This window comes from Pithys albifrons, chromosome 7 (genome assembly GCF_047495875.1).
Source record: "Pithys albifrons albifrons isolate INPA30051 chromosome 7, PitAlb_v1, whole genome shotgun sequence".
In the NCBI taxonomy this organism is placed as follows: Eukaryota; Metazoa; Chordata; class Aves; order Passeriformes; family Thamnophilidae; genus Pithys; species Pithys albifrons.
Window position 1 is genome coordinate 29,280,566 of NC_092464.1, and position 26,446 is coordinate 29,307,011.

At 35.5% G+C, this 26,446-nt stretch overlaps 1 protein-coding gene and 1 long non-coding RNA gene across 10 annotated transcripts in view; one reads left to right on the forward strand and one right to left on the reverse strand.

Moving 5' to 3' along the window:
- DGKB (diacylglycerol kinase beta) overlaps positions 1-26,446 on the reverse strand; it is a 337,930-nt gene that overhangs the window by 250,870 nt on the left and 60,614 nt on the right. For 4 of the 9 annotated variants that reach the window (XM_071560830.1, XM_071560836.1, XM_071560827.1 and 1 more), the window contains exons 3-6: positions 23,462-23,538; positions 17,307-17,327; positions 3,139-3,292; positions 409-444 (exon numbers count right to left, since the gene is read on the reverse strand). In XM_071560830.1, the coding sequence (XP_071416931.1) occupies positions 409-444; positions 3,139-3,292; positions 17,307-17,327; positions 23,462-23,538 (288 nt within the window). The remainder of the gene's footprint in view (positions 1-408; positions 445-3,138; positions 3,293-17,306; positions 17,328-23,461; positions 23,539-26,446) is intronic. The other 5 variants (XM_071560834.1, XM_071560831.1, XM_071560835.1 and 2 more) reach the window with 3 other exon arrangements.
- LOC139674468 (uncharacterized) lies at positions 3,743-4,950 on the forward strand. The gene is made up of 3 exons (XR_011698296.1): positions 3,743-3,838; positions 4,395-4,465; positions 4,593-4,950. It is a non-coding gene; the product is annotated as an uncharacterized lncRNA (long non-coding RNA).

Below are 26,446 nucleotides of genomic sequence, written 5' to 3' on the forward strand. Positions count from 1 at the left end.
TGCTTTCAGGCAAATAATAAACACTAAAAGTAAGTATTTCGATGAATAAAAATAATTACTAGGGCAGTGTTCTATTTAATGACCTTGCATGTCAGTTGTGTCATTAAGATATTATAAAATGTTATTCAATTAAGATGTTAGCTTTAATCACACAATTTACACAAACAGTTCACATTCTAGTCATCTGAATCTTATTCACAGAATAAAAAGTATTTTAAAATTTGGGATAACTCTTCTCAAATATATACAGTCCTCAAATCCAAATGAAAAGAAATACAATTTGGAAGGTATCTTTTAAATTATTATCAGCTGCAAGGTACAGGGTAAATTATTACTTCTTAATCAAGAGTTGGGAGGGGTTGGCTGCAATGTGCTGACTTACAGATGACTTGCAGTGCTGCTGCTTACCTGGCATCTGTTTCCATCTGTCTTCAGTCACCTTAACTGAAAACATAATTTATATATACAAACATGAATGGACCAAAAGACAGTAAACGAAAAACACATACGAGAGAGACTGATGAACCCTACTACTTTCCTTATCATCTTCTCTAGCTCTCATGTACCTTTCCATTATCCAGAATGTCAAATGTTTCTGACAAATTTATTTTGCAGTTCAGTCATGTCTTTTTTTCACTATTGGTAACACTTAAAAATTACTACATAGCATAAAACAAAGGTTCCCATAATTCCATTTGCATCTCAAAATGTACTAATACACAGGTTTTTTTCTTTAAATGCTACAAATTATGAAGATGTAACATTTAGTTTAAATCTCATACAATAGAATGTTTTCAAGCACAAATAACACTTTCATGAGGTGAACTGCATTGCCTCTCTGAACATGTTTAAGATATACCTATTTATGAAACAGGCCTTCTACTATTACACTAAATACATATGGATGAGTCCTAAGCCAGTATGTCATATTATTTCTAAAGTCCTTAGTAACAGAAAAAGATGAGAACTAACTACAAACTGGGAAAAGATAGTGCAGGAGGAAAAAATTTTAGGAGATAGCATTACAGTAAGAAAATTAGCACAGAGTTTAAACAGCAGCAATGAAAATAACTTTAAAAATGGTTTTATAAAAATTATTATTATTATAATTTTACCACACATAAGGATAAAATATGTCTGAGAGAATGATAATGAAGGTGGAGAAAGTTGAGTATGGCCTATACTGGGCATAATTTACCTGTAAAACTGGCAATAACCTAAAAACAGTTGCTTTCATTTCTTATATGAATTGTCAAAATCATAGAAATACAACACCAGAATGATAAAAGATGATTTTTTTTAAAACAGTAGTAGTTAGAAAACACATGTGAAAACACAGCATAATAAATAAATAAATATGCACTATTAAATGGCAGTTGCTATTGGAGATACCACTCAAAAACTCCAAATTTTGGTGGCTGGTACAGTACACGTTTATTGCTGAAGCTGCTCATTGATGAAATCATGATGAAAACATCAAGGAAAAGTCAAAAGTAATGAAAGTTGAAATGAAATTATGTTGCTAAGACTCCAGAGGTAACAGAATTCAGAGCTGAAAAAATGCAATGCTGAGATTTTAAGACATTTAAAATACATGTGGCTGTATACAATAAATAATACATCTAGACATGCTCTTAGGGATTCCATTGCAAAGCATCTTTTAGGGCAAGGGATTAAATTACTGGTCTAAATGACTTGCCTAAACCCATGAGTCATTATGAGGCAATAAAATCTTTGAACACTCCACACAACTGATGACACCATTGTCTATTAAGCCTGCTCTTCTGCACATGAAACTGGTCTAGATAACTAACAAGAAAAGCCCAAGAAGTGGGAAATCTACACAGCAGATATTTGTGAAAGGAGACGTGTCCATGGCAGTTCTGATTAGAAAGGATAAAAAAAAGGTACCTGAAGAATTCAATTCAAAATAAATATACATATATATATATGAAGAACCATACCGTTAAAGTGGTAAGCAAGTTTTGCTAGTATAAAAAAAAAGTTTTTTTCCAGTGAAGTCTAAATTCAGTTAATGATCATTATAATAGAAGATGATACTGTTTCTGGTTGGTTGGTGTTTTTTGTCAGGAAATATAAAGCCAAGAAGTGGAAGTAAAAGATACTGTAAATTTAAATAAATTAAAAAAAACACCAAAAAACTGAATCCCATCTATCTAACACAGTTGAGAATGGCAAACACTGAAAGAAAAAAAACAAGTCAGACTCAAAGATATCTGAAAGACTATAATTAGTTTTGTGCACCGAGACATCTAGGGAAAGCTGGCACTTGGTATCTGCAAGAAAAGGTAACAATTCAGCTAGTAGTACTTGTACCAAATTCACAATTTCTGGATGAGCTGCAATTTGAAGGCACCTCACCTTCATATAAAGAATTTAAGCAATTAATACCCATCAAACCATTGGGTACCTTGCTCTAAGAGACTGAGATTATTTTAGTAAATTACTCTAGCTTCTGCTTTTAGCTACTGGATTTTGATTGCGTTCTCAAGTTAATGAAGTGCTAAACCAAGTACTTCAAGTTAGGAAGGTAACATTAAATTTCATCAGCAAAGTTTTGTAAAATTTTTAGGTTGACAGTTTTTAACACTACTTTGCATGCTGTGTTCTCTGAACTCAAAATCACTTGCAGAGAAATATTGATAACACTTATATAAATACTTAAAATACTAGTATCTGCTAAGTATGTAGAATTACTAACAACAGCATCACATCTAGACAGCTAAGAGAAACAGCATTAACTGGACACAGAAAGAATAAATCAACAGCAGAAGCCTCATGCATGAAGCCCTGATGGTTTCTACACATTTATACAGTAGAGTAGGCAGCAAGATCATGTAACCATAGCATTCTGATTAACGTTAACATGACAAAGACTGTCCACTTGGTGTCTCAGCTGCATCATTACACTGAATTAAGAAGATAAAACCATTTAATTTCCACCTCTTTTCACAGTATTTCTTATCATGGTTGAGTTAGTTTATCTAATCTCAAAAATAACAAAACAACCCCACCCCTCTTCCAACATATAGCTTAGAATTCCATATATTTATAGCTATTAGAACAGCAGAGTGAGGGAACCTTTAGCTTTTATATTACTGTGATTTTATTACTTACCTCCAGAAAGGTGCTGTGGTTTGTTTTTTATTAATGGACTGCAGTGAGATATTTTGTTGCTAAATGATGTAAAAAGATGCTCAACAAAATCATCTGGTAACTCTGCCTCCAGAAAAGTCTTCATGAACAGCTTGAATCCCTCTAAATCAATTGTCTAGAGTGAGGGGGAGAAAAAAAAATGAATGTTTTCTAAAAGATTTCATACTAATGCATTAAATAAGAGTCTGTCAACAGACTTGGTGCCATGACCACTTCCCTGGGAAGCGTCTTCCACTGACTGATCACCCTCTATCAGTGAAGAACCTTTTCCTAGTATCTAATTTCTCCTGACACAACTTCATTCCACTTCTTTATGTCCTGTTGCTGCTTACCAGGGAGAGATCAGCACCTTCCCCTTGAGGAAGGTGTGGAATGCAAAGGGGGTCACAGCAACATAAAGCATTATGATCCCATTTTATCTTGCTAATAGAGAACTATTAAAAATAAAGGTATCAGTGATGGGTTTGCTCCATGACTTCCTCAGTAACTAGATGTAACTAAGGAAGTAGACGTTACAAAGTATTCCACACGTGTTTTCCACGTAAGGGTAGGAGGAGGAGAGATAGGAAGGGGTGGTAGCCTTCCTTCTTCCGGGAGCTGGGAGTAGGAGAAGACTGTACGGTCTGTTCTGTTTCTGTTGGTTTTCCTAGTCCGGGACATGGTGAGATTATTTCATGCTTGTTCTCCTTTCTTGAAGTCTTTAATTGTATTTGTCTGTTTCATCTGTTTTGGTTTGGTTTCTCCCTATTTCTGGTTAACGAGTCCTCTTTTTCCCTCTTCCCTTCTCCCCTGGGGGTGAGACCCCACTTAGTGTGTACAGATTGCATATGTGCTTGCAAATGTTAGAAAATATAATTTCTTTTTAATTCAGTTCAGTTTCTTTTAAGTTCTTTTCTTTTCAGCTTTTTTTTTCCTTGCCGGGAAGACTGGGGGGAGGGAGGAGGCAGTCCAGGGTTGGTAAAAAAACTAGGCCAACCTGAGACAGTATCCTGAAATATATTGACACTACTGCATGCTTATCAATGATACTACTCATTACCTATACGGTTTTAAAACAGCTTATCATTAATGTGTAAAATACATTGTTACTTTCCTTGTTTCGAGATAAAACAGAACAGTACCTTGTCATCATTAAATAATTAAGGGTTAAGTCATGTTATACCACAAAAATGACTCAGAAAGTTCCCCATGATTCACAAGACTCCATTTCTCCACAGAAAACTCTAGTGCAACTCCTTTATTTCAGCACAGTGAATGTGGAAGGAGGATAAATAATGATGCCAAAGAGGTTTTTGATTTTTCAATTTTCATATTTTGTAGATTTTAGGAACACAGTAGATGTAGCACTGTAGAATTTAGTGGGTTAATACTAACAGTTTAAGATTAAGGTCTTTCTATCTCTATCCCTGCTCCAGAACAGGCAGCCAAGATCTGCCAGCTATTTAGTCTCTTTCTCAAGGTACAAGATTGGAGGATATCAGAAGGAAAAATAAACACAGACCAGAGTGATCCGAAGCACTGGAAAGCGTCCAGGAGACCTTTGTGTGCTGAAGAAGAAGAGGTGGATGAAGACAGAGGGTCCTGATGACCCCAGCCTCAAATTTGGGGAGGTGGAGACTGGGAGGGGACAGAGGTGGAACTGGACATGTGTAAAGTAGTGATTGGATAGATTATACTATAAAAGCTATGGAAATCAAAGCTTACACTGGCGCGTGTCTATGTATTCCTGGATGAGCGGGATTGTTCATTAAAGTAACTACCCTTTATCTTATCTCCTACAAAAACTTGGCTTGGAGTCTTTTTACCGACTTTTATGGCAACAATAGTAACAAGAATCATCTTGAAACCATGCCAGAAAAAAAAAATCAAAACTGAATTTTTAAAACACTTTATAAACTTGACATTTGAATCACAGTATAAATAATTTTTACAATTATTTTAACATAATTTTAACATTTTGCAGCATGTATTTATCTTCCCCTGACTTGACTTTTTATTTTTTTATGTATTTATGAGAGGTGCAAATCTTATGCCTGCATGAAATAAGGTGTTTCCAATTAAGACCAAGGCCCAACTGCCCCAGGGTAATGTTTTAAACGTGTATCAATATCCTTTTGAGGGATCACCAAGACAGATTGCAAAATTTGACTGCTCTTGTGCAAGTCATTATCACAAGCTTGGCAAGAGAGGAACTATGCTGAGCTTCCCATACAGAACACTTCATTTGAGAAAGAACTTCAGTGAAACCAACAAAACTCTCACCTCTTGAAGATGAAAATAGTAGGGAGTAAAAAAATTGCATCCACAAAGCTCAAGCTGGGTGGTAAATGGAAATAATCAACTTGGACATGGACTCATTATCTTCATCTCATCATATGAGTTTCAGCCACTCCCTTCCTTCTGCAAATCATACACTGTTTCATTCACGCTACAAACTTTATTTTTTCTAATAGTTACTGACATTTAATTCACTGTTTATAAACTATCAAACCACAATGGTGAAAGGATTTGTATCAGCATCCAGGTAAATCGGTAATTAGTCTACACTATGTAAATGTATTTTTTAACATCAAGCATAACAAATGAATTAATCACTAAATCAACTGACATTAACAATGTGAAATGGCTTTGTTAGATTGCATTAATGAAATCTGTCTTAGCTATTTCACTAAATCATATACACAAAAAAGAATAGCTAAGTGAAAAAGAAAAACAAAACCAAATTATAATCCCATTTAAATTAAGATTTATTGATGGACATGTAAAATATCTCTGTATAATATTATATTTTTCCTTATTTACTTTGTCTATGGATTTTATGTATATTTTGCAAAAAACATGCTTTGAATTTTGAGCAATCTTAGATTTCTAAACTGGTGCCTGAGTGACACTGGTCCTCAAGCTGCCAGCTGTAACTTAATCCCTCATGCTACATTTTTTCCACTTTTGGGTTCAGAATTATGCCAGGGTAGATATTTGGATAAAAAAATAAGGTTAAAATTTTTCTTCTTCCTCAAGTCTCGCTTTCTCAAAGACGTTCAAACTTTTCAATATTTTGTAACAATGATCAAACTATAATTTATGCAAGTGTCCTCCAAAATGTGTTTTCCAAACTGCCTCATGTTTTCTGGCCAGAAAATATAAGAGATACCAAAGAAACACATGACTTGGCTGCCATGCCCATTTATTATATTTGATATCCTGACTGCCACCAATCAGGGTGCTTAGCAAAGGACAAAGGAAAGTGGTTGGTTGTTCTACAGACAGATTTTTCATTTGAAAGTGCTTTATCCTGTTATATCATGCACTGTGACCTGCAGTCCTCCAGGGAAGCAACAACATCCATACAACTAGAGTTCAGATACTGCACATCAAATAGCTGTCAATTTATGCTGGAAGTTAATTAGGGGCTGGTAAGTGATTTGAATACACATCAGAAATGTTTAGAATTTGCCAAAGTTCAAATGCAAGGCCACATGCTGTATGTAATGAATGGGAAAAACTTGTCCTGCCCTAGGAAGATCTATGTGTAGAGCCCTGTGATAAGGTTCTTGCCTAAAACCACAAAATCCATGATTCTAACACTCCACAGCTGAAAAACATTGTAGAGGACCTAACATAATCAGTGTAGATTATCCTATTAGCTCTCTAAAGCAGTACAGTCATTTCTGGATATAGGTTTTTGCAAATATATATACAGTCAATAATAGAACTAAGCTAGACTACAGCAGTGAAAAAGGGATGAGCTTTCAAAAAAAAAGGCTCACTTTTAAATTGCTTTCAGTGCTTTCTCTATCATCTCTCTCTCATTGTAATATACATAACCTATTACATGACTGTAGAAAAAAGGAATAATTTCTTAAAAGAAATCCTGTGAGGACCACTGTAGAAGACACTGAGAAGTGAGAGAGTATTCTCACCAAGCACAGGTTTTAGTATTGAGTATGGTTCATTTAGAAGAGAACACTTAAAGATACAAAATATTTGCTCAGCTTAATTTAAAATAACTTTCACAGGAGAGAGAATCACATCCAATAATATAAGTGTTTCTCTATTCTGCAATTATACACTATTTTTCTTTTTCCTCATGGAACTTTACCCTTCTGAAAAATAGAAATGCTGCAGCAAGTAGATGCCCTTCCTTTAATTGCAGTAGTTTCCCCCAACTGCAACCAGTTTTCAAAGGTACTGCACAATGTTCTGGTAAGCAAGACAACAAAAAAGGGAAAGCAGAGGACAGTAATTTTCAATCTGAACATCCATCATGCTCAATATGCTATGTAAAACACAGTATCTTCTTTTTAAATCTCACTGTTATTATGAGAATTTCTCAGATAAAAAGTTCATTAAATTTTGGTATAGTTTGAAAATAATTTATTTCTGTTAATGAATTCTAAAACATTAATTAAACAGTTCAGATCAATAATACCAGAATAATACATAAGCCATAATGGTGGATGTTGTTTTCTTAAGCATGCAAGCTAATTGCTTAATTTTCAACAGTTGCTTGCCTTCTAGAAGCTCCAGCTGAATTTAAATGAACCTGTGAAAGAAGGATTTAGCATTTCAGAAGGCATTTTCCATGATGTTTCCCAAGCGAGGGGATGAGAGCGTTAGAGGATGTACCAAACTGCCAACAATTAGCCTGGCACATGAATTAATTCATTTCATTTCACAAGAGACTATCAGGGCATAGGGAGATTATGATCACAAGTTTAGGGATCTCAGGAAAATTTTCAGAATTAACAGGGAGATAAAATAGGTGAATCAGTGAAATATGAAAGAACTTTCAAATAACTTGTCCTAAACCTTCTGAGGAGGGGAGTGAAAAGGAAGAAAAAAATCTCTGCAGTTTTAGCTTTGACTCTAATAAAAAGGCTACCAAAATCCTTGCTGGTAGGTCACAGAAAGCTATGCTTTTTTATACTAATCATATGTAACTGAATTCTTATTTTTATATATAAACATCTGATTGACCACATTTATTGGAGCTCCTTTTCTTATGTCTTACAAAAAGAAACTTTACAAAATAAGACTTCACAAATCTTTATAATCTTCTGTACTACCTGGTAAGAAAACTTCACTTGGTAATGAAACATTTTGATATAAGTCCAAAGAAGTACACACCCAAAACCACCAATGAGTTTCATCTAATTTAAACCATAACATCCATATAAAATTATTTGTTAATATTTTGGAAGTACTTATCAGTTCCTATTTATCGATTTTGTCAATGATTCCACTTACCTGAAATTAAAAAAAAAGTTACACATCCACCTTGGAGAAAAGGAATGGAGAAGGGACAGAAGGCATAAGCAACACTGCATAATTTTAAATTTAAAATTATTTTTAGCAAATAAAACGTGTAAACCAATAAACAATTTTCATGTTTTCTGAAAGCAACATGAAACTGGACTCATTATGACTTGATGCATAGGGAAATTTAAAATGTGCATCTTCTCCTACATGATAAATTGTCAGGAAAAATCCATAGCATTTAACCCTCCACAAAACCTCAAAATTAATCCAGGCCCTAAACTACCAACAAACATTTAATCCATAAGTACTGTTTTTTTCCCTGTAAGCTCCCTCCAAACTAATAGAGGAGAAACAGATCAAGGTTTATAATGAGGTCTAAGTCAATGACCGTCCACAGAAAAAAAGGGTTTCACTATACATTCACAAAAAGTAAAAGGCATCTACAAAAAGAAAAAAAAAATTTAAAAAGGTGCTGTGCGTCAAGTGCAACTGAGACTATCATTTTCTTCAGAAAGCATCGAAAAAGTGACAGATTTTCCCACTTGTTTGAAAAAAATCTCCTGCTGGACACCTCACTAGTGGAAGTTACCTTGGCCAATTTCCTCTGTTTGCCTGAGGAAATTCAAACTTATGTTTCTAAAGAACATCCAAATATCGGGAAAGAGCTGAAGATTCACTGAGGGACAAAAAGAGGTTTCTGTAATGTCTATGCCAACAAAATTATTAAATATTAATTTGTAAAAATGTAACCAAACTAATTACCAAAATAGTCCTTTGGACGAGGAGGTGGTCTGAATATGTTTAAGAGCTCAGACTACTACAAGAGAGGTATCAAAACAGATGAATCAACAGAGATGCCAAAAACACATGGAAAAATTTAAGATGCCTATGTAAATTTTACAGAAAATAACTGAGACAAGTTTTTTTTAATTTTGTTTCTTTTTTAAGTTGCCATACCAGAGTTGGGTGCTACCTCCATTCAGACTGGAAATAACCCATTTTCGGTTCTATGCCTATGCTAAAAATCCCAGAACAAATAAATGTATTGCACATAGACAAATAACTACTCATTTATACATACTATTATATACAGCATTAAGCAGCAAACAGCAATTGTAAATGGCTCAGAGAGGCAATTCAGTGCCCCTAGTACTGTAACATATCATCTCATAGCCTACATATATTTCACAATCAAATTTTGACAAATACGCATTAGTCCAAAACACCTAACATTTGTGGGTATTTTAATGTCATGAACAGATTACAGTCAAAAAGTTCCTTAAGTGAAAACAACTCACTGTTACTTCCATACGTTTAAAAACCGCAGAAGCAGTTTTCATAACAGCAAAACAAAGCATACTAAATCTGTCATATTTCCAGATACTATGAGAACATTCCTGCTGCAGTGTCTGACTAAGCAAATATAGACAGATTTGCCCGGACCTTCAGTTTCGACTGAATTCTACTTGTTGAAGAATGCATATCCAACCAATATGTTGTGGTGGAAATTTTTCTGAAGCTTATGGCTTATGGCATCCTTCACTTTACAAGAAAGCTTAAAACAATTAGGAGTTGCTCTGCCAACTCCCATTACTTTGAAGAAAATTCCTTCCCTCAAATAGTCCTTTAAGAACCAGGATAAAATAAAAATAATTAGGCCAAGAATTATCCTCATAATAATATTTTTAGAATAATATAATAAAAAACAGTTTCTCAAGAAACTCAGTTACAATACCTTATGCATTTTGCAAAATATAAGGCTATAAAACTAAAGAAACACTACTTATATGGATATAAAAAGTGGCAGCTGCAAAAGGTAATACCATATAGCACCTACTTTGTCTAAAATAAAAATCTGTAAAGAGAGAGAGAGAGAAAGACGATGCCATCTGTGGACAGCCTGGATTATGTGGGGAGGTAACATCTGGGCCAGTCAGGAATAGGGAGAAACAGGAGTACCTATCAATCCTTCTCCCAGATTTGTTAGCACCCCTGTCTCCACTGCACCTCTGCTGTTAAGGAGGCATCACTGTCTAGGTGTACATGCCCTGGGGAGGAAGGCTGGAACTGAGATACAGATCCCAGATTTGGCCTCTTGAGAGATTTCAACCACATCTAAAGATTAACCTACTTTGAGAAGCTGCCTGACGCTATTGAGGGAATTGGTGATGGAGCAGACAAAAGGAGGTTTTTTTCAAGTTATAAAGAACAATCTGCACTCAATGGAAAAACTGAGGTAAGATCTAAAAGTACTTCCACAGAACACTGTATTCCCTGAAATGTTTTACCTATTTTTCTATACTAATACATTTTAAAAGCCTGGGCTTTTATTGCCCCTCTCCATCTTAGGAAACCTCTCATGTGAACACAGGCTGCAGAAGAGAAGGCTTTGGGGAGGTCTTATAGCACCTTCTAATACCTAAAAGTGGCTTACAAGAAAGCCGGGTAGGGACTTGTTACAAGGGTAGGCAGACATAGGACAAGGTGTAATGGCTTTAAACTGAACAAGGATAGCTTCATATTAGGTATTAGAGAGAAGTTCTATATAGTGAGCATGGTGAGCCCCTGTAACAGGTTGCCCACAGAAGCTGTGGATCCATGCCTGAAGCGTTCAAGGCCAGGCTGAATGGGGCTCTGAGCAACATGGTCTAGTGGAAGCTTTCCTTGGCCATGGAAGATGATCTTTCCACTCAAACCATTAGATGATACTGTTTTCCTGAATCTGAACACTAGCTTATCTTTCTTAACATTCCAGAGAAAATCCTATGACAGAACAGCAAGCACACATAAAAAGACACATTTGAACAAATGACAATCATTGAACTAGGAAAAAAAGTTACTAGGAATCTTAACTGCAAAGCGTTGGAAGCCACAAAAAGATTAAAGATCTGGCAACTGATTAAATAAATTAGTTTTCAGGAAAAACTACATTTTTCAAGAGAGTTTTCAGGATGACACTGATTATTTTACCTAAAGGATTAACAGTTATGAAGAAGCCAAAACATTAAAATTAGTTTTGAATTTTTAGGGGCACTAAAAATCTCACTTTATTCATAGTTAACAGAGTAGTCTGGAATTTTATTCTTCTGTTACAGCACAGAATACTACAAAACTGACAATAAAGCAACTACTATTTTTCATAGCATTATCATGACCATGGGTGGATTTCTTTGCAATTACCCAGTGTATCACACAGATATCTGTGATTTAACACCACTAAAGAATGCATATATATTACTTCTCTTTCTACTGTACACCAATGGCATAAAGCAAAGCTCTTGCTTCCCACTCTACAGTTTCTTTTGAATCCCAGATTCTTAGAATATGAAGGGGAAAAAAAAAGGGACATCAGTCTGTGCTCCATATGCTTTTAAAAATCTCCAATGACTATGATAAGAGTTCTGTTTCTTCTCAAGCACTCATTGATAAGTGCATTACACTAATCTAGTGCTAGTTCATATAGGGTGAGTCTTTCAGTCTCAGTAAAAAAAATGAATTGAAGGGCTGGTTTCCGAGTAGCAGTTAGGACTATGCTTGGCAAAAAAGCAGGCAATTTCTGGTGTCTTCTAATTTTGTATCACACATATACAGACCAACACTAAACTAAAACCACAGGTCTTCCTCAGGTCTCTATCTTCTGATTATGGCTATGATGATGTCTGTGCCAACATACAGAACTCTACGTGGCATGGACATCACAAGTTGTTATATCCTGATACTGAGAATACACAAAACATGGCTCCTCAGTGAGAAACAGGATGTATACAAGTAAAGCAAAGTTTTGCATTCTTTATTTTATTATAAAGAAAACTAGATAGAAGTCTTAACTATGCTACATAGTATTTTAACTTCTACCATACTAAAACATTTGAAGAGAACCAATAATTTGGTAAGAAAATGGCAGCTTTTGACTCAAGATCCACCCTAACAAACTGCAACAGAAGAGTTGTTAACTGTCTCCTATATTTTCCTAGCTGGTATAAACACAACAACCAGTTCCACTGGATGAGATATAGAAAGGAGGAAAAGAAGCTGTATCACTCCACTTTCTTTCTCCTCACAAGACACCAAAAAAGCAACTTATTACTAATGTCCTGACAAAAGATTTGACATTGTGGATGGGGTAGGGCAAGGATGGGTAGAATAATAACTCATTTTATTCCTCCTCACCACACTGGTCACATAAATGCAAACAAGACATGATCTAGTCTTTGAAAAGAATCTCCACCCATAAATTCTTTTAAAATACCACATTCTCTTTGGTCTTTTCTTCTTTTAGATTTGAACAAAGTATTTCAACATAAGCCACTGTTTTCATTATCCTGAAAAACAGAATGGAAGGAAGAAGAAAGAAAATGAAAAAGAAAAAAGGATAAATCATTCACTTCAAGACACTTCCATGAAATATGGTTTTTACTTATTAAAGTGAAAAATTCAGAGATAATGGAAAGAGAATTATGTTGAAATGTAATTTTCAATTAATTGCTTTTTTAATTATTTTGCCTGATCTCAAAATGGTACCACAAATGTAGAGCTTGTATCTACTGACAGTAATAGCTCTGAGTTATTCTTTGGGTTTGGGTAAGTTCCCTTAACCCATTATTTCTTTTTAAACAACTTATATTGACCCAAAGTTTGAAAAAAGAGCTATTGAAAAAAGGAGTATATGTTACAAGGTCTCAGTTCACATATATTACTATGACAACAATTGCATACACTAATGTTAGTGCATTAATATTTAGCTCTGAAAAGCAATACTAAACCATCACCATAAAAGTCAAAGTCTTGAAGATTCATTTATTTTGATATTTCAAAACCTGGCTTTTGCCAAAATATGTGGGGAAAAAATTAGCAGAGACCAGATAGAGAGGGTTAATAAGCTAAAACCCATGAATTACATAAGAATGCATAAGTTTTTGGTCTTTAAAATTTATTTCTAACTTTCATAGGGTAGAAATTCAAATAAAATTTAGAATTCCTCATGAAGATTGGCTTTGTGCAACAGGGCAAATTTTGATTTAAATTAAAAGTCCTTAGCATTTTTTGATCTAAGCACTAGATTTAATACAATTTTTATATAATTAATTCTGAAAATTCTGGTAACCAAATAAAACTATTTCTTAGTTAAAGCCACCTCCAAATTCTCATCTACTGTTATGAATGTTTACAGACAAAAAAAGAAAAAAAATCACATGCTCTAACAGGTTGCTCCTACTAAATACTCCATACAGCCAAATAATATTTGGATATTACCAATACACAGACATATATTACTGCCAAAATTTTCCCTCAGTTCTTCAAAGAATCAAATTCAACAAAACATCAGAAATGGAGATGGGAAAATTTTTATGTAATAACTAGATTTTTAGGCATAACCTTGTACTACATCCTTATGTTATTAAAACAAATTGATTCTAATTACTGAAATAGATATGGAATGTATACACCAACCACTGCAGTCTTGCCCCAGTCTTACATACAGGTTAAAAAAACCAAACCCTTTTATTACCAGCAGTTTTTCTTTGTACATGACTCTATATGTGCGTAAGTTTGTATATCCATAAATACTACTACACACCTTTTACTAAATATGCTATGTTTACTATACAAAGGCATTGGGCTTTATTTTAAGAAGAGTGTTAAGGCACATACTTAGAAGGATCTTGTAGGAGATTACCATCCAGGGTCCATTTAAAAATTACAATTACTACAGAAGTCAGGAAAAATGGAGTAGGTGGCATGGCTAAGACTAAAACCAAATAATATAACAATGTGAATGGACCCCTGAAAAACGTCAGTTATGACAAAAAGTTGTGGTTGAAACACAATCTTCTGCTTGTGAAGATTGTGTAAAAACCTACTTACAAATATATCTGAATTGTCTTTTCATAATGTGGCTAAAATTAAGAAAAATAATTTTTCCATACAACTTCTATATCAGTAGTTTCCTTACATATTTTACCTGTAACAAACTTCTATGCCCATTGCAAACTTTTGTGGAGGTTATTTCGGCTACATTTATTAAAACTAATTGCTATGACACCTTTAATAAGAAACCAGACATTGTCCATCCCTGCCTCTTTAAACTTTTGAAGCATACAAATTGACAAACTTTCACTTCACAAATGAACAGTTAGCTGATATTTAACACAATCTGAGCCTAACCAAATGGAACCTGCACTTGGAATAATCACTTATACCAACAGAAAAAGGTTTAAAACGTCCCATTCCATTTGTCAGAGTTACATCCACTTTACACTGAGTAAATTTACAGATTTTAATAGAAGAGGAGCTATGCTAATTAAACTAAGCTTCAGTTTCTTCTCATCAGAATTTAAAAGTATCGCTTAAAAAGAGGTAAAGATATGAGCAGTGGCATCTGCTCAGTTATATAAGCATATATTCATATATATCAATACCTACACTGCACAAGAGGACTTCAAGACATTCCCATTTTTAATTCCTGCAATAAATTATGATTAAAACTATTCTGCATTTTGTTGCTCTATGTAGTTTCATAAATATTATCTAGATGCCACCATGCAGGTGAATCAATTGTAACTGAGCCATCAGCATAAAAACCAACCTGCAAGACAACATATTGCTCTTCAGAATTAAAACGATTTAAAAAATCCACCAAACCCCAAGGACGAATAACAAGAAAAGCCCAGTAACAACTAAATACTCTGTGCAAAATTCTTTAAACTCTCTTTCCTAACACAACATGTAAATGAAAGCAGTACGAGGCTCATAAAACTTAAACATAAGGTACTGTGCAATAAAAGATAAAAAGCAGAGGAAAAAAAAGAGAAAGCTAAGATAGATATCAAGGAGGGAGATTAGCACTGTTAGTATAGACTAAGAAAAGAAGACAGAGAGATCACTAAAGATCATAAATAATGTTCAAAACTGAATAGTTCTGCAGCAGGAATTGACTATCTGAAACATTTTACACCTTGATGCCCTCAACGCACTCTGCAGAAAACAGGCTCACAGCATCTTTGCCTGGCAGGCTTCTCAGCTGTCTAGGTATCCAGGAAGCTTTCTCTAGAAATTTTGTCCAGAGCACCAGAAAAACACTGAGTTCCCAGTGTCTGAAACACAGAGTTCTCCCTGTGATACTCACAAGATACTACATTTTTCTCTTTTGTACTTAGAAAGATATAACTCCAGCTCCTTAAATGTGAGAGACAGGCTTTTCCTTTTTAATACATATGCTATAATTCTGCACATCCTACTGACCCTTCTGTAAATTAGTTCCAGTTTGAGTTCACTTTGTCCCATAACTTGTACTAAAGCAGAAAGATGTGGGTTTTGAAGCACCTTTTTTATAGAAAATTAAATCTTCCTACCTGTAGTATAAAGACTTCACTTTGTATATTATAATAAGCAAGGTCTTTACAGTAATTTAGTATTTTCTGTCACATCAAAGAATATAGCTGAGGGAATGAGCATAAAAAGTCCTTTCAAATTATATTTCTCTGTGCTTGAAATTTTAACTAGTTCTCCACTTATGCCAATGGGCCTAAGACACTACCCTTTTTTACAAATTTTGTCCTGTTCTCAGCCCACCATGGCCACAGGAACACTATTATAACACCCCAGTAACATATTTCTCCTCTTCATAACCAAACCACAATGATGCATTCATCTCAGGATCAACTACATACACATCAATTTATCTAAAAGTGCCACTCATGTCAGAGTGCACCACACTGCACTCCGTGTGAGTGCATTTCATTCCATTTACTATAGCACATAACATCATCAAGCTTCCCAGGGTAGTATCCAGAATTTCTTAATTTTAGCAACAATTTCCAAATTTGGTTTAGTGTTTTAATCCTGTTAGTATTCATCTACTCAGCTGACAAAGTTATTAGCTAAATATTGATGAGCTTAGTCTCAAGACTGGTAATAGACACTCTGCTTTAACCTGAAAACCATCTCTTTCAAGATCCACTCAAGTCACTCTGTAAGCATACTAAAAAGAAATAACTTTGGTTATCTGAAGAAAACTGAGTTCTTTTGTGAATGGGGAGGGAGTACTGCTCTTAGTAATACACCTCCAAAAGATAAACTGGCCTCCTGACCCCAGAAAGTGAAGGTTTCCTACAAAAATAATCCTTTCATTCTCTTGACTTTTTTACTGATCTCAGGTTCTGGCTGCCTCTTTCCAGAACAGCAAAGCAGAGGGACTTTATACCACCTCCATACTACAAAGAAAGAATAACGAGGTCACAAAAAAACTTGCTAATTTGATTAGTCCTTTCTCCCTAGCCTTTATTTTTTTTTTTCATTTTACCTTTATACCTGGTTTTAGGCTACTGAAGCTTCTCAGGAGTAGACTCTTAGGTTGATGATCAGGTCTTTAACGATTTCTCTTGCAATTGCTGTGAAGTCACATTTACTGTAAAGTCACAGTCGCTTAAAGCACACTATAAGCCTTATTCAAATTATTATATCTGCAATTTTAAGCCTGCTACATTTAAATGGTATTATATGGTTATAGGATTTGTATTTAAATTTTTTCCCCTAAGATTCTTCTTGTTATTTCAGAATAATAAAAAATATTACAAGATCTCACAGTAAGCATAAATTTCTATGACAAGTATGGAACAAGTCAATTACTTGCTTCTAATTCTCATATTCGCCTTAATTATTGTTAGCAAAATTGTGTACTGTGAATGATAAAAATGAAATTCATCCAGTGAAAAAGTCTGCCACCAGGAGTGCACTCTGCTCTCAGCTTTAAATATTGATCTTACAGAATAGCCACATGCAGTATTTATTAACAAATCTATTTCAATGAAAGCCTGCAAAATAAAAGATACAGAACTATTCATTAAAAAAATCAAATTAGGATTACTTACTTGGTTAAGTATATCTTGTTTCTGTAAGGCATGCAAGGAAAGAAAGAACACACATACATTAGCGCAGTGTCGTAACACTGAAACTCTTTTTATAAAAGAAATATTTTTGGTGAAAGGTTAGTGATTTAGATGAACAGGTTTAAGACATTAGATAAAATATCCCTTTCTTTTGTATTAGCACATAAGTAAAGAAAATGGATTGAAGTCAGTACGCTAGTCTTAATTAGACAGTACAAGCAATTTATTTTTAAACATGCAGTGACAGATAACCAAAGGGGAGGGGGGGGGGGAAGTAAATATGTTTGTCTTTCATACCTATGTTCTTAAAACAAATAAACAAACAAACAAAAAAACTTAAAAAATTGTTACCAAGAAGAGCTGTTCGTGAAAAACCTTATCAAAAGTGAACACAAGGCTAAACTCCATAAATTTCATAACAAAAAAAGAAGACAATAGAGAAAGTGGTGACATCCAGGAGGTTCTGGAGAAGCTTAAGAATGGGTCCACAACAACATAATGAGGTTCAGCAAGTCCAAGTACAAGGAGCTACCCGTGGGTCAGGACAATCCCAAATATGAATGTAGACTGAGAGAGTTCACTGACAGCAGCTGCGTGGAGAAGGACCAGGGAGTTCTGGAGTAGGAAAAGCTGGACATGAGCCATCACTATGTGCTTGCAGCCCTGAAGGCCAGCTGCATCCTTGGCTGCATCCACAGAGGCATAGCCAGTAGGCTGAGGCAGGTGATTCTGTCCCTTTACTCTGTCCTTGCAAGATCCCACATGAAAGTGATGGATCCCACTCTGGAGTCAGCACAGGAAAGGCATGGATCTACTACAGTGGGTCCAGAGGAGGCCATGAAGATGATCAGAGGAATGGAACACCTCTTCTAAGATGACAGGCTGAGAGAGTTGGGGTTGTTCAGCCTGGAGAAGGCTCCAGGGAGATGTCATTATCGTCTTTCAGTACCTAAAGTGGACTTATAAAAAAGAGTGAGAGGGACTTTTTACATGGGCAAATAGTGATAGGACAAGGAGAAACAGATATAAATTAAAATAGGAGAGATTTAGATTAGCTGTTAGGAAGGAATTCTTTACTCAGAAGGTATTGAGGCACTGAAACAGGCTGCCCAGAGAAGTTGTGGATGTCTCATCCCTGGAAGTGTTCTAGGACAGGTTGGATGGGGTCTTGAGCAACCTGCTCTAGTAAGTGGCATCCCTGCTAATGGTGAGGGTGTTGGAACTAGACGATCTTCAAGGTCCCTTCCAATTCAACTTAGCCCATTCTGTGATTCTAAGACAAAAGCATTAGCAACAAAAAGAGGGCTAAGGAGACTCTCCAACCTTTACTGGATGCCAGGGGAATCATGTCAATAAAATATGAGAAAAAGGCAGAGGTACTTAATGACTTCTTGTCTTGGTCTTTTATAGTAAACCCAGTTGTTCTTGTGGTACCAAGAGCTAGAAGATAGGGATGGGGAGCAGAACAAATCCTCCATAATCCAAAGTGAAATTGTTCTCCATGTCACTTAAGACGTGTGAGTTTATAGTCAGTCAGACAGGATCCACCCAAGAGCACTGAGATCTGGTGCAAGGGCTTACTGAGCCACTTTCCATCATTTACTAGCAGTTCTTGTTAACTAGGGAGGAACCGTTTGACTGGAGGTTGGCAAATGTGACATCCATCTATAGAAGGGCTCGAAAGAGGATTCAGGTAATTCCAGACCCATCGTCCTGACCTCACTGCCATGGAAGGTCATGAAAGCAGTTCATCTTCAGTGCCATCACAAGGCACATACAGGAGAACCAGGGGAACAGGCTAGCATAGGTTTTGGAAAGGCAGGCCCTGCTTGACCAACCTAAACTCCTTCTGTAACAAAGTGACCTGCTTAGTAGATGAGGGAAAGGCTTTGGATGTTGTCTGCTTGGATTTCCATAGAATCTTTATCAATAAGGTTTAAAAGGCCTCTAAAGTCTTTAGTATGACCTTTGGCACTGTAGTCTTCTGGACAAACTGTCTGCTCGTGGCTTGGTCAGGTGCACTCTTTGCTGGGTAACAAACTGGTCAGATGGCTGCGCCCAGAGAGTGGTGGTCAATATAGTTATATCCAGTTGGTGGCCAGTTAAGAGGAATGTTTTCCATGACTTGGTGTAGATGCCTGTCCTGTTTAATACCTTTATCAATGATCTGGACATGGGTATGAAGTGCATCTCAGTCAGTCTGAAGATGATGTCCAACTGGGCAGGAGTTTTCATTTCCTACTTGTGGGTGGGAAGGCTCTGCAGAGGTATCTGGACAGGATGGATCAATGGGCCAAGAACAAAGGTATAAGGTTCAACAAAGCCAAGTGCCAGGTCCTCAACTGAGTCACAACAAACCCACGCATGCAGCACTACAGGCTTGGGGGAGGTGGCTAGAAAGCTTCCCAGTGGAAAAGGGCCTTGGGTTGCTGGACGACAGCAACTGAACATGAGCCAGCATGTGCCCAGGTGGCTAAGAATGCCAGCAGCATCTCTGGTAAACAAATTATGATGCACTCAAAGAGGATGACAACACTAGAACTACAAGCACACAATGTTCTGTACTTACTGACCATTTAGATACCATCTTTAGTTCTGTCTGCTTTCCTAATTCTTTTTAACCTATTCAATGCTTCCCTCAAAGTGAAATGGCTGAAATTAATTAATACAAATAAATCTCGAATGATGAAAAAAATATTTGTATGTCACAGCTTTCCAACACACTGGTCTTAACCTACCTATGCATCTTATATCAGGCATAAAATCCACTCTTAATTCCCTATTTGATATTGACTTAGGCAAGAAGGTGAAAGTGAATAGGTTCAGTAGCATTTGCAGAAATTTTAGTCATCTCTCTTACATTGAAAGCAGAGAGTAAAAGCCCCATAAATAAACTCCCTGTAACAGACATTTTCTGATATTCAGGTACATCATTTGCCCTAAGCCCAAAATCCACTCCCTTGACAAGACATAAAATGTAAAAAATCCCACAGATTACTTCAGGCAACAAGCTTCAAATACCAATAGCTTTTCTTTCACTATTTTCACCCCAGTAGATCAGTTTTGATAAAAATCTGCAGTATAGAAGCAATGGAGTGAAATAAATTCCTGAACCCTTTAAACAGAGAGGTGCTTGAATCAGGAAGTTCCTAAGGCTTTTTCTTAAGTACATAAATATATTGCTCTGCTGAATTTGCCATAGCTTTCTGTCCCATGTTTATTGGTAAAAAACTGGCATGATCCTTTGGTAGAACAAGACTTAACACACCCCCCACCCCCCCCACTTAAGAGTGCTTATAAAATAAAAGTCTAGGAGACTAATCTATGAGGCAAAATGGAAATATGATGCCATCCTCTACAAAACACAACAATAAAATAGAAGTGCTGTCTATAATATGTGGAAATAAATAGCTGCACTACAACTGATCTCATCTGGATCAGTCATTTTTTGTCATCTCATTTACAGATAGGAATTAATTATTTACTTCCAACCCATGGAGTCCACATCCAACCACATAAAATCAACTTGCAAATCATTCTGTAGAGAGTTTATCCACACAGCAGGTTGAATGCATGCCAAAAATACAGACTCACCTGTGTAGAGACAGTTCTCTTTTCTGAACAGAATATTCAGCCATTGGCAGAGGAAATTTGAGTCACTTTGCTTCCAATTCAGCAGCTTATGGCATGAAACTTGAGCTAACAAATCCTACTAGATCCAAAGTAGCTTTGTTGCTAGCTGTGTTTTCCTTATGTTGCACTCCCTGACGTCTAAGTGCTAAGCGGCAAAGTATAAAAGCTGTCAGGCTTAGCCTAGGTCCAACATTGACCCAGTAGTGGCGAATAGCTTGATCCCGGATGAAGACAATGAAGTCACCACATGGAGCCTGACTTGCATTCCTTCCTCCCCTTCCTTCTATCTTGCTTACTGCCGTGAGTGTTCTTCTGCTCTATAGTCCCTGGATGTTTCAATACACTGGTAGGATTCTGCAAATGATCAGCTGTGAAATGAAGACCTGGGAAACACCATGCAGAGCCACAGACTCATCTCAAGACCAACTGTGTTGATTAATTTCAGCTTTGCAAAAATTTTGCCAATTCACCTGGCTTCAAGTCATAGCAGTTGTCCTGGGTGCCCACACTGACCACATTTAGCCATGATTCGACAACCACACACCCTCAAACTGGAAGAATGACTTTTTTAAAAGAGACTAATTTTATCACTTTAAATAATTATGTTTATATGCAATGGATAATTTGAAAACATGTTACCTACATCCAACATACCATTTAAATATGCATAAAATGCACAGTTATTTTTCACTTTAAGAGAGAACACTTCACAAAACTGAAAACATTGTATGATGACTGAAAGTAAGTGAAGAATCAGAAGAAAAAACATGAATAATATATAAAGACCATTCTATCACATAGACTAAAAGCACAAAGAAAATTGCAGAAGCTAAAAGAAAAATAATAATAATAATAATTATTAAAAAGCAAGCATGGAGTTTGTAAATCAGCAGTTCACGTTTTCCTTGGAAAAAAAAGAAAAAGAACAAACCCAAATTGTGCCTACATTCTAATAAAAACAATTAGAGAGATCCTAAAGCCTTTTACATTGGAGAGTACAGTAGATAATCACAGCATTCCCACCCATTTATATTCTATGATTCTATTGAAATAAAACATGGAAATTTAAGGTAATTATTTACAGGATCAACTTATATTCTGCTACTGAATTCCATTTTTTTTTTCCTCAGAAATGGACTAAAGGGATGAACATTATGCTTTGTCAAGTTCAAAGTGTCAAATAATTTTTCAATACTTAATGAGTTTCAACTATCTTAGTTGACAATAATTCTTGTCTTTTATAACTTGAAATGTAGGATCAAATAATCTTCATAATGGTTGGCACATTTTTCTATCCTGAATTTCACATAATGAGAGCACAGTTTAGAAACATTACTTTAGAAACATAACTGAAACAGGTTTTTATTTAGTTACATTCTGAATCGTGCTATTAGGATGTGCCAAGCAAATATAAACTTCAAATGAGGATAAGAAAGGAAAACAGTCTGGCTTTTTCTACCAGCCAAACCAGGATACTTTGTCTAGTGGAGAATCTACATGCACACACACTTTTTCTCTTCAGCTCAGTTCTTTGTTTCATAATATCAGAAAATCCCACTACCAGAAACAACATGAGAGAAACAGAATTATAAAGAAATCTTAACAGATTTTACTTTTCTACCTTTTGAAATTATATCTAACATTTCAAGTCTTTAAAAAGATTTGAAAAGCATATTAATCTTATCATAAGGGGGGGGGGGTGTTTTGGGTTTGGTTGGTTTGTTTCAGGAGGGAGCAGGTCTGTGTGCTGATTTTGGCTGAGATGGTTAATTTCCTTCACAGTAGCTTGTATGGGGCTATGTTTTGGATTTGTACTGAAAAGAGTGTTGGTAATACAGAGATGTTTTAGTGTTCTGCTCCTTACCCCGCCCACCAATGAAGTGGCAGGGGGTACACCACAAGTTGGGATGGGGCACAACTGAGACAGCTGACCCCAACTGGCTAAAGGGATGTTCCATATCATATGGCATCCTGGTCACTACATAAAGCTGGGAGAAGGAGAAAGAAGGGGGAACCACTCAGGGTGATGTTGTTTGTCTTCCCAAGGTATCATTACTTGTGAAAGCCCTGCTTTACTTTACAAGGCTGAACACTTGCCTGCACATGGGAAATGGTGAATGAATTTCTTTCTTTGCCTGTGTGCACAGATTTTGCTTTGCCTATTAGACCATTTATTTTGATTTTCTACCCACTCCACTGGGGAGGAGGGAGTGAGCAAGTGGCTATGTGGAGCTTAGCTGGGTCAAACCACAGACAGTTTGTTTATTTGTTTAAATCTTAGGGAAAAAAAAAAGAAAGGTGGCTTTATGTAAATTATTAAGCTGGTCTGTCTAATGTGATATCCACACATTTGCAGTTCTTAAAAATACTCATATGTTTTTCAAACAGTTTCAAACAGCCCAAACAGCCAATTTATAAATCATTTTCTATTTCAAATGCTTAGATTGGCTGCATTTGCAAATTCTCCCCACCATTTATGATCATTAAGAAAGAAAAAGAATTACCCCTTCAGGATTATATTTTGCTAACACACCACTGCCATGGAATTCTTCTAAGACATCCTTAATTTTCTTGGTGGAATCTGGATGAAGAATAAAGAGAGAGAAAATGAAAATGCAGAAAACTGATTTACATAATATGAACTGTAATTAAAGAATCAGCAATCAAAACTGCTAATAGCTTTTCTCAATGCACATTAGTAATTTTCTTTAGCTGTATGAGCGAGTTGTGAGCACAAAGAAAATGAGAACACTCTTTGATCCAATCCTTAACTAGGATATTTCTAAATGAGTTGTTTGCAGGAGTATTTCAAGTCACTTTTCTTGTCCTTGAAACCTGAATCACCTACAAAACATGGTTATTCACATCAGTGCTACTAAATCTCCGTTGGCAGAGCTGCCAGTGAGTACAGAAACTGTCAGAGGAGCCAGACAACATCAAGAGAAAGAACGCTGCAGAAAAAAAAATCTTCACTGGTTATATCACAGAAAACAAATGTTGCTTTATAAGACTCAATTTTTGCAGACGTCTAAGATATTCTAACTGTTAGCCACATAAATGTTAGGACCTTACCTCCCTTTTGTTAATTATATAAATAAAATATAGCATTGTAATAGTTCTTAGACTTTAAAGAAATCCAGCACCTTAAAGTTGACTTTAAATATACATTTAGTAAATTGTGTGACTGGAAGGAGACAATGTAGTGCAAAGGATTTGAAAAGTAGACATGTAACAGTTCATAACATCTATAAAAAGGACATAACACTAAAATTCAGTTTTAAGAACTGCTGGAAGAGTTGTTTCCCTCCCACTCACATACATAGTTTAGGCAGTAATAAAAATGGCTTTTCCCAATGTTTGTCATTTATCAAATTTTCTCAAATAAAAACACCTGAGACTATGTGTGGCCTCAATTTTCACTAACTGGATGCATTTCAGTGTTACTGTCAACTGTAAGCAATGGAGTTTAGTGGGACTCATGGGCAGTCACAGTAAATATTTATTTGATAAAGCCATCTATAGTCTTACTGCTGTGTCATTTGAAATATGGCAAATAATTATAACTTTATGTGAAAAAGACTAAGGAACTACAGAAGAAATAAATGACTTAAGAAATAAAATTCATTATGAGCTGGTGCATTAGACACTGATTCAGACAAGCATACAAACTGATGACTGACAAAAATTTAAGTTTTATTTGGTTTCGAGTCCTTTAATGTGTTTTCCAGTATTCATACACCCAGTTATATGTAAAAATCACTGCCCCTTATGATAATGAAGTCAGTAACTGTGAAAACAGCAGTGTGAGATGAGCAGATGTATGACAGAAGTGACTGAACTTCGTCTTAAAAAAAGGATTTTTCTGAACTTTGGAGGAAAGAGGTTAAACACACATCAAGTAAAAAGCAAGGTCTCACATACTTCATTATACAAAGGAAAATAACAAAACAAAACATGAATAAAATAAAAATGGACCACTATTCCAGGGGTTTTAAAACAGTGGTTTGAGGTTTTCTTCCAGCAATGGCCATGCTTCTTTCATTTCATATTTTGGAAGATAGTCTATTCATATTTAAGTCAGTATTATGTCTATGCAACCATAATTAAAAGGAAAACCTGTGTGATCCTACTTATTGATAAGAAATTAAATTCATGCTTTCTATTTTTTCATACTTTCCTTAGTCAAGTACCAAGATAGCCAATATGCTTTATCACAGGACAAGACTACTAATAATCTTTGTCATGCATGAGCTTAGAACAGTCATATCCAAAAAGCACAGCTAGTTTCATGTTTGAAATAACTCTCAAGAAAAGAAAACTCTATGGATATAAATTCTGCTTTAGTTGTCCAGTAAAACTTTTCAAGAGACTTCCACATTCTGGTCAGAGGCTGTAATTATTTTGAGTATACAGCCAAGCAGAATCATTTTTTTTTCAATCTTTTGTTCACAGTCATTCAATCATTTTTTCAGTTCATGTGAAAACATCCAAGATAGAATAGAGATCTTTCAAAAGGCTCAAAATGACACATCGATATTTTAAGTCAAACGCCAACACACAATCTTCTGCATGTGTACTCTTCAACAGTGCTGACAATCCTCAGAAAAATTAAATCTCCTTCCTCACCCTCAACAGGCAAACTAGTACTAGGAATATGTTTTATCTTTTATAAGCTGATTTAGAAACATGAAGAATAGCATAATTTTCAAGTTTCACTCTTATTTGGAGTTTAAAAAAGAAAAAAACAAACAAACAAACAAACAAAAAAACAAGTGACAGTGTCTTAGAAAGCTCTATCCAGTAGAAATAAGAAACTCAAAAAAAAGTCATCGAGCCTAGTTTAAAAAGTCAAGTACATGCTTTCCATCAAAAAATAAACAAAAAATTCCAGAAAATATACACAGATGTAACTAGAAATTTTGCTAAGGATTTTTTTTTCTAAATAGGAAACAATAATAATGCTTTGGAGTCCATTATAGTTTTGTCTGATCCAAATCATCTACATAATCACTGGAAAAGGGTGATGTAAACACAACCATCACACCAGAACCTTTGTTAGCTAAAAGTACAAATGTTCTGCATAACTTAACCCTTCAGAGCAATCTCAGCAAATTCATAATCACCACTCATATTAGAACACTGTTAGGGTCCTAAATTCTGTTGGATTACTCTTACCTGTTTTTTAAATAGAGAACAAATTCTGTCTTTGTCTAAGTCTGTATTCCAAGGTCTCCTCAAGTGAGATAATTTCTAAATACCTACAGATATAGTATATAGCCTGTCATGGCAGTGCTTAAATTCCACATTATCTGCTGGCACAGTACAAATTCCATATAGCTTTAAATGTAAAGTTTGTTTCATGAAGAATTTGTCTTTTCTTTATTTTCAGTTTTGTTATTTTTTACAACCCATTAAGGCAGGGCTTTAGCCATTCAATCAAAATACAGAAGACCTTCAATTCTCTCCCCTGCCTGAAAGGATTTAAACTC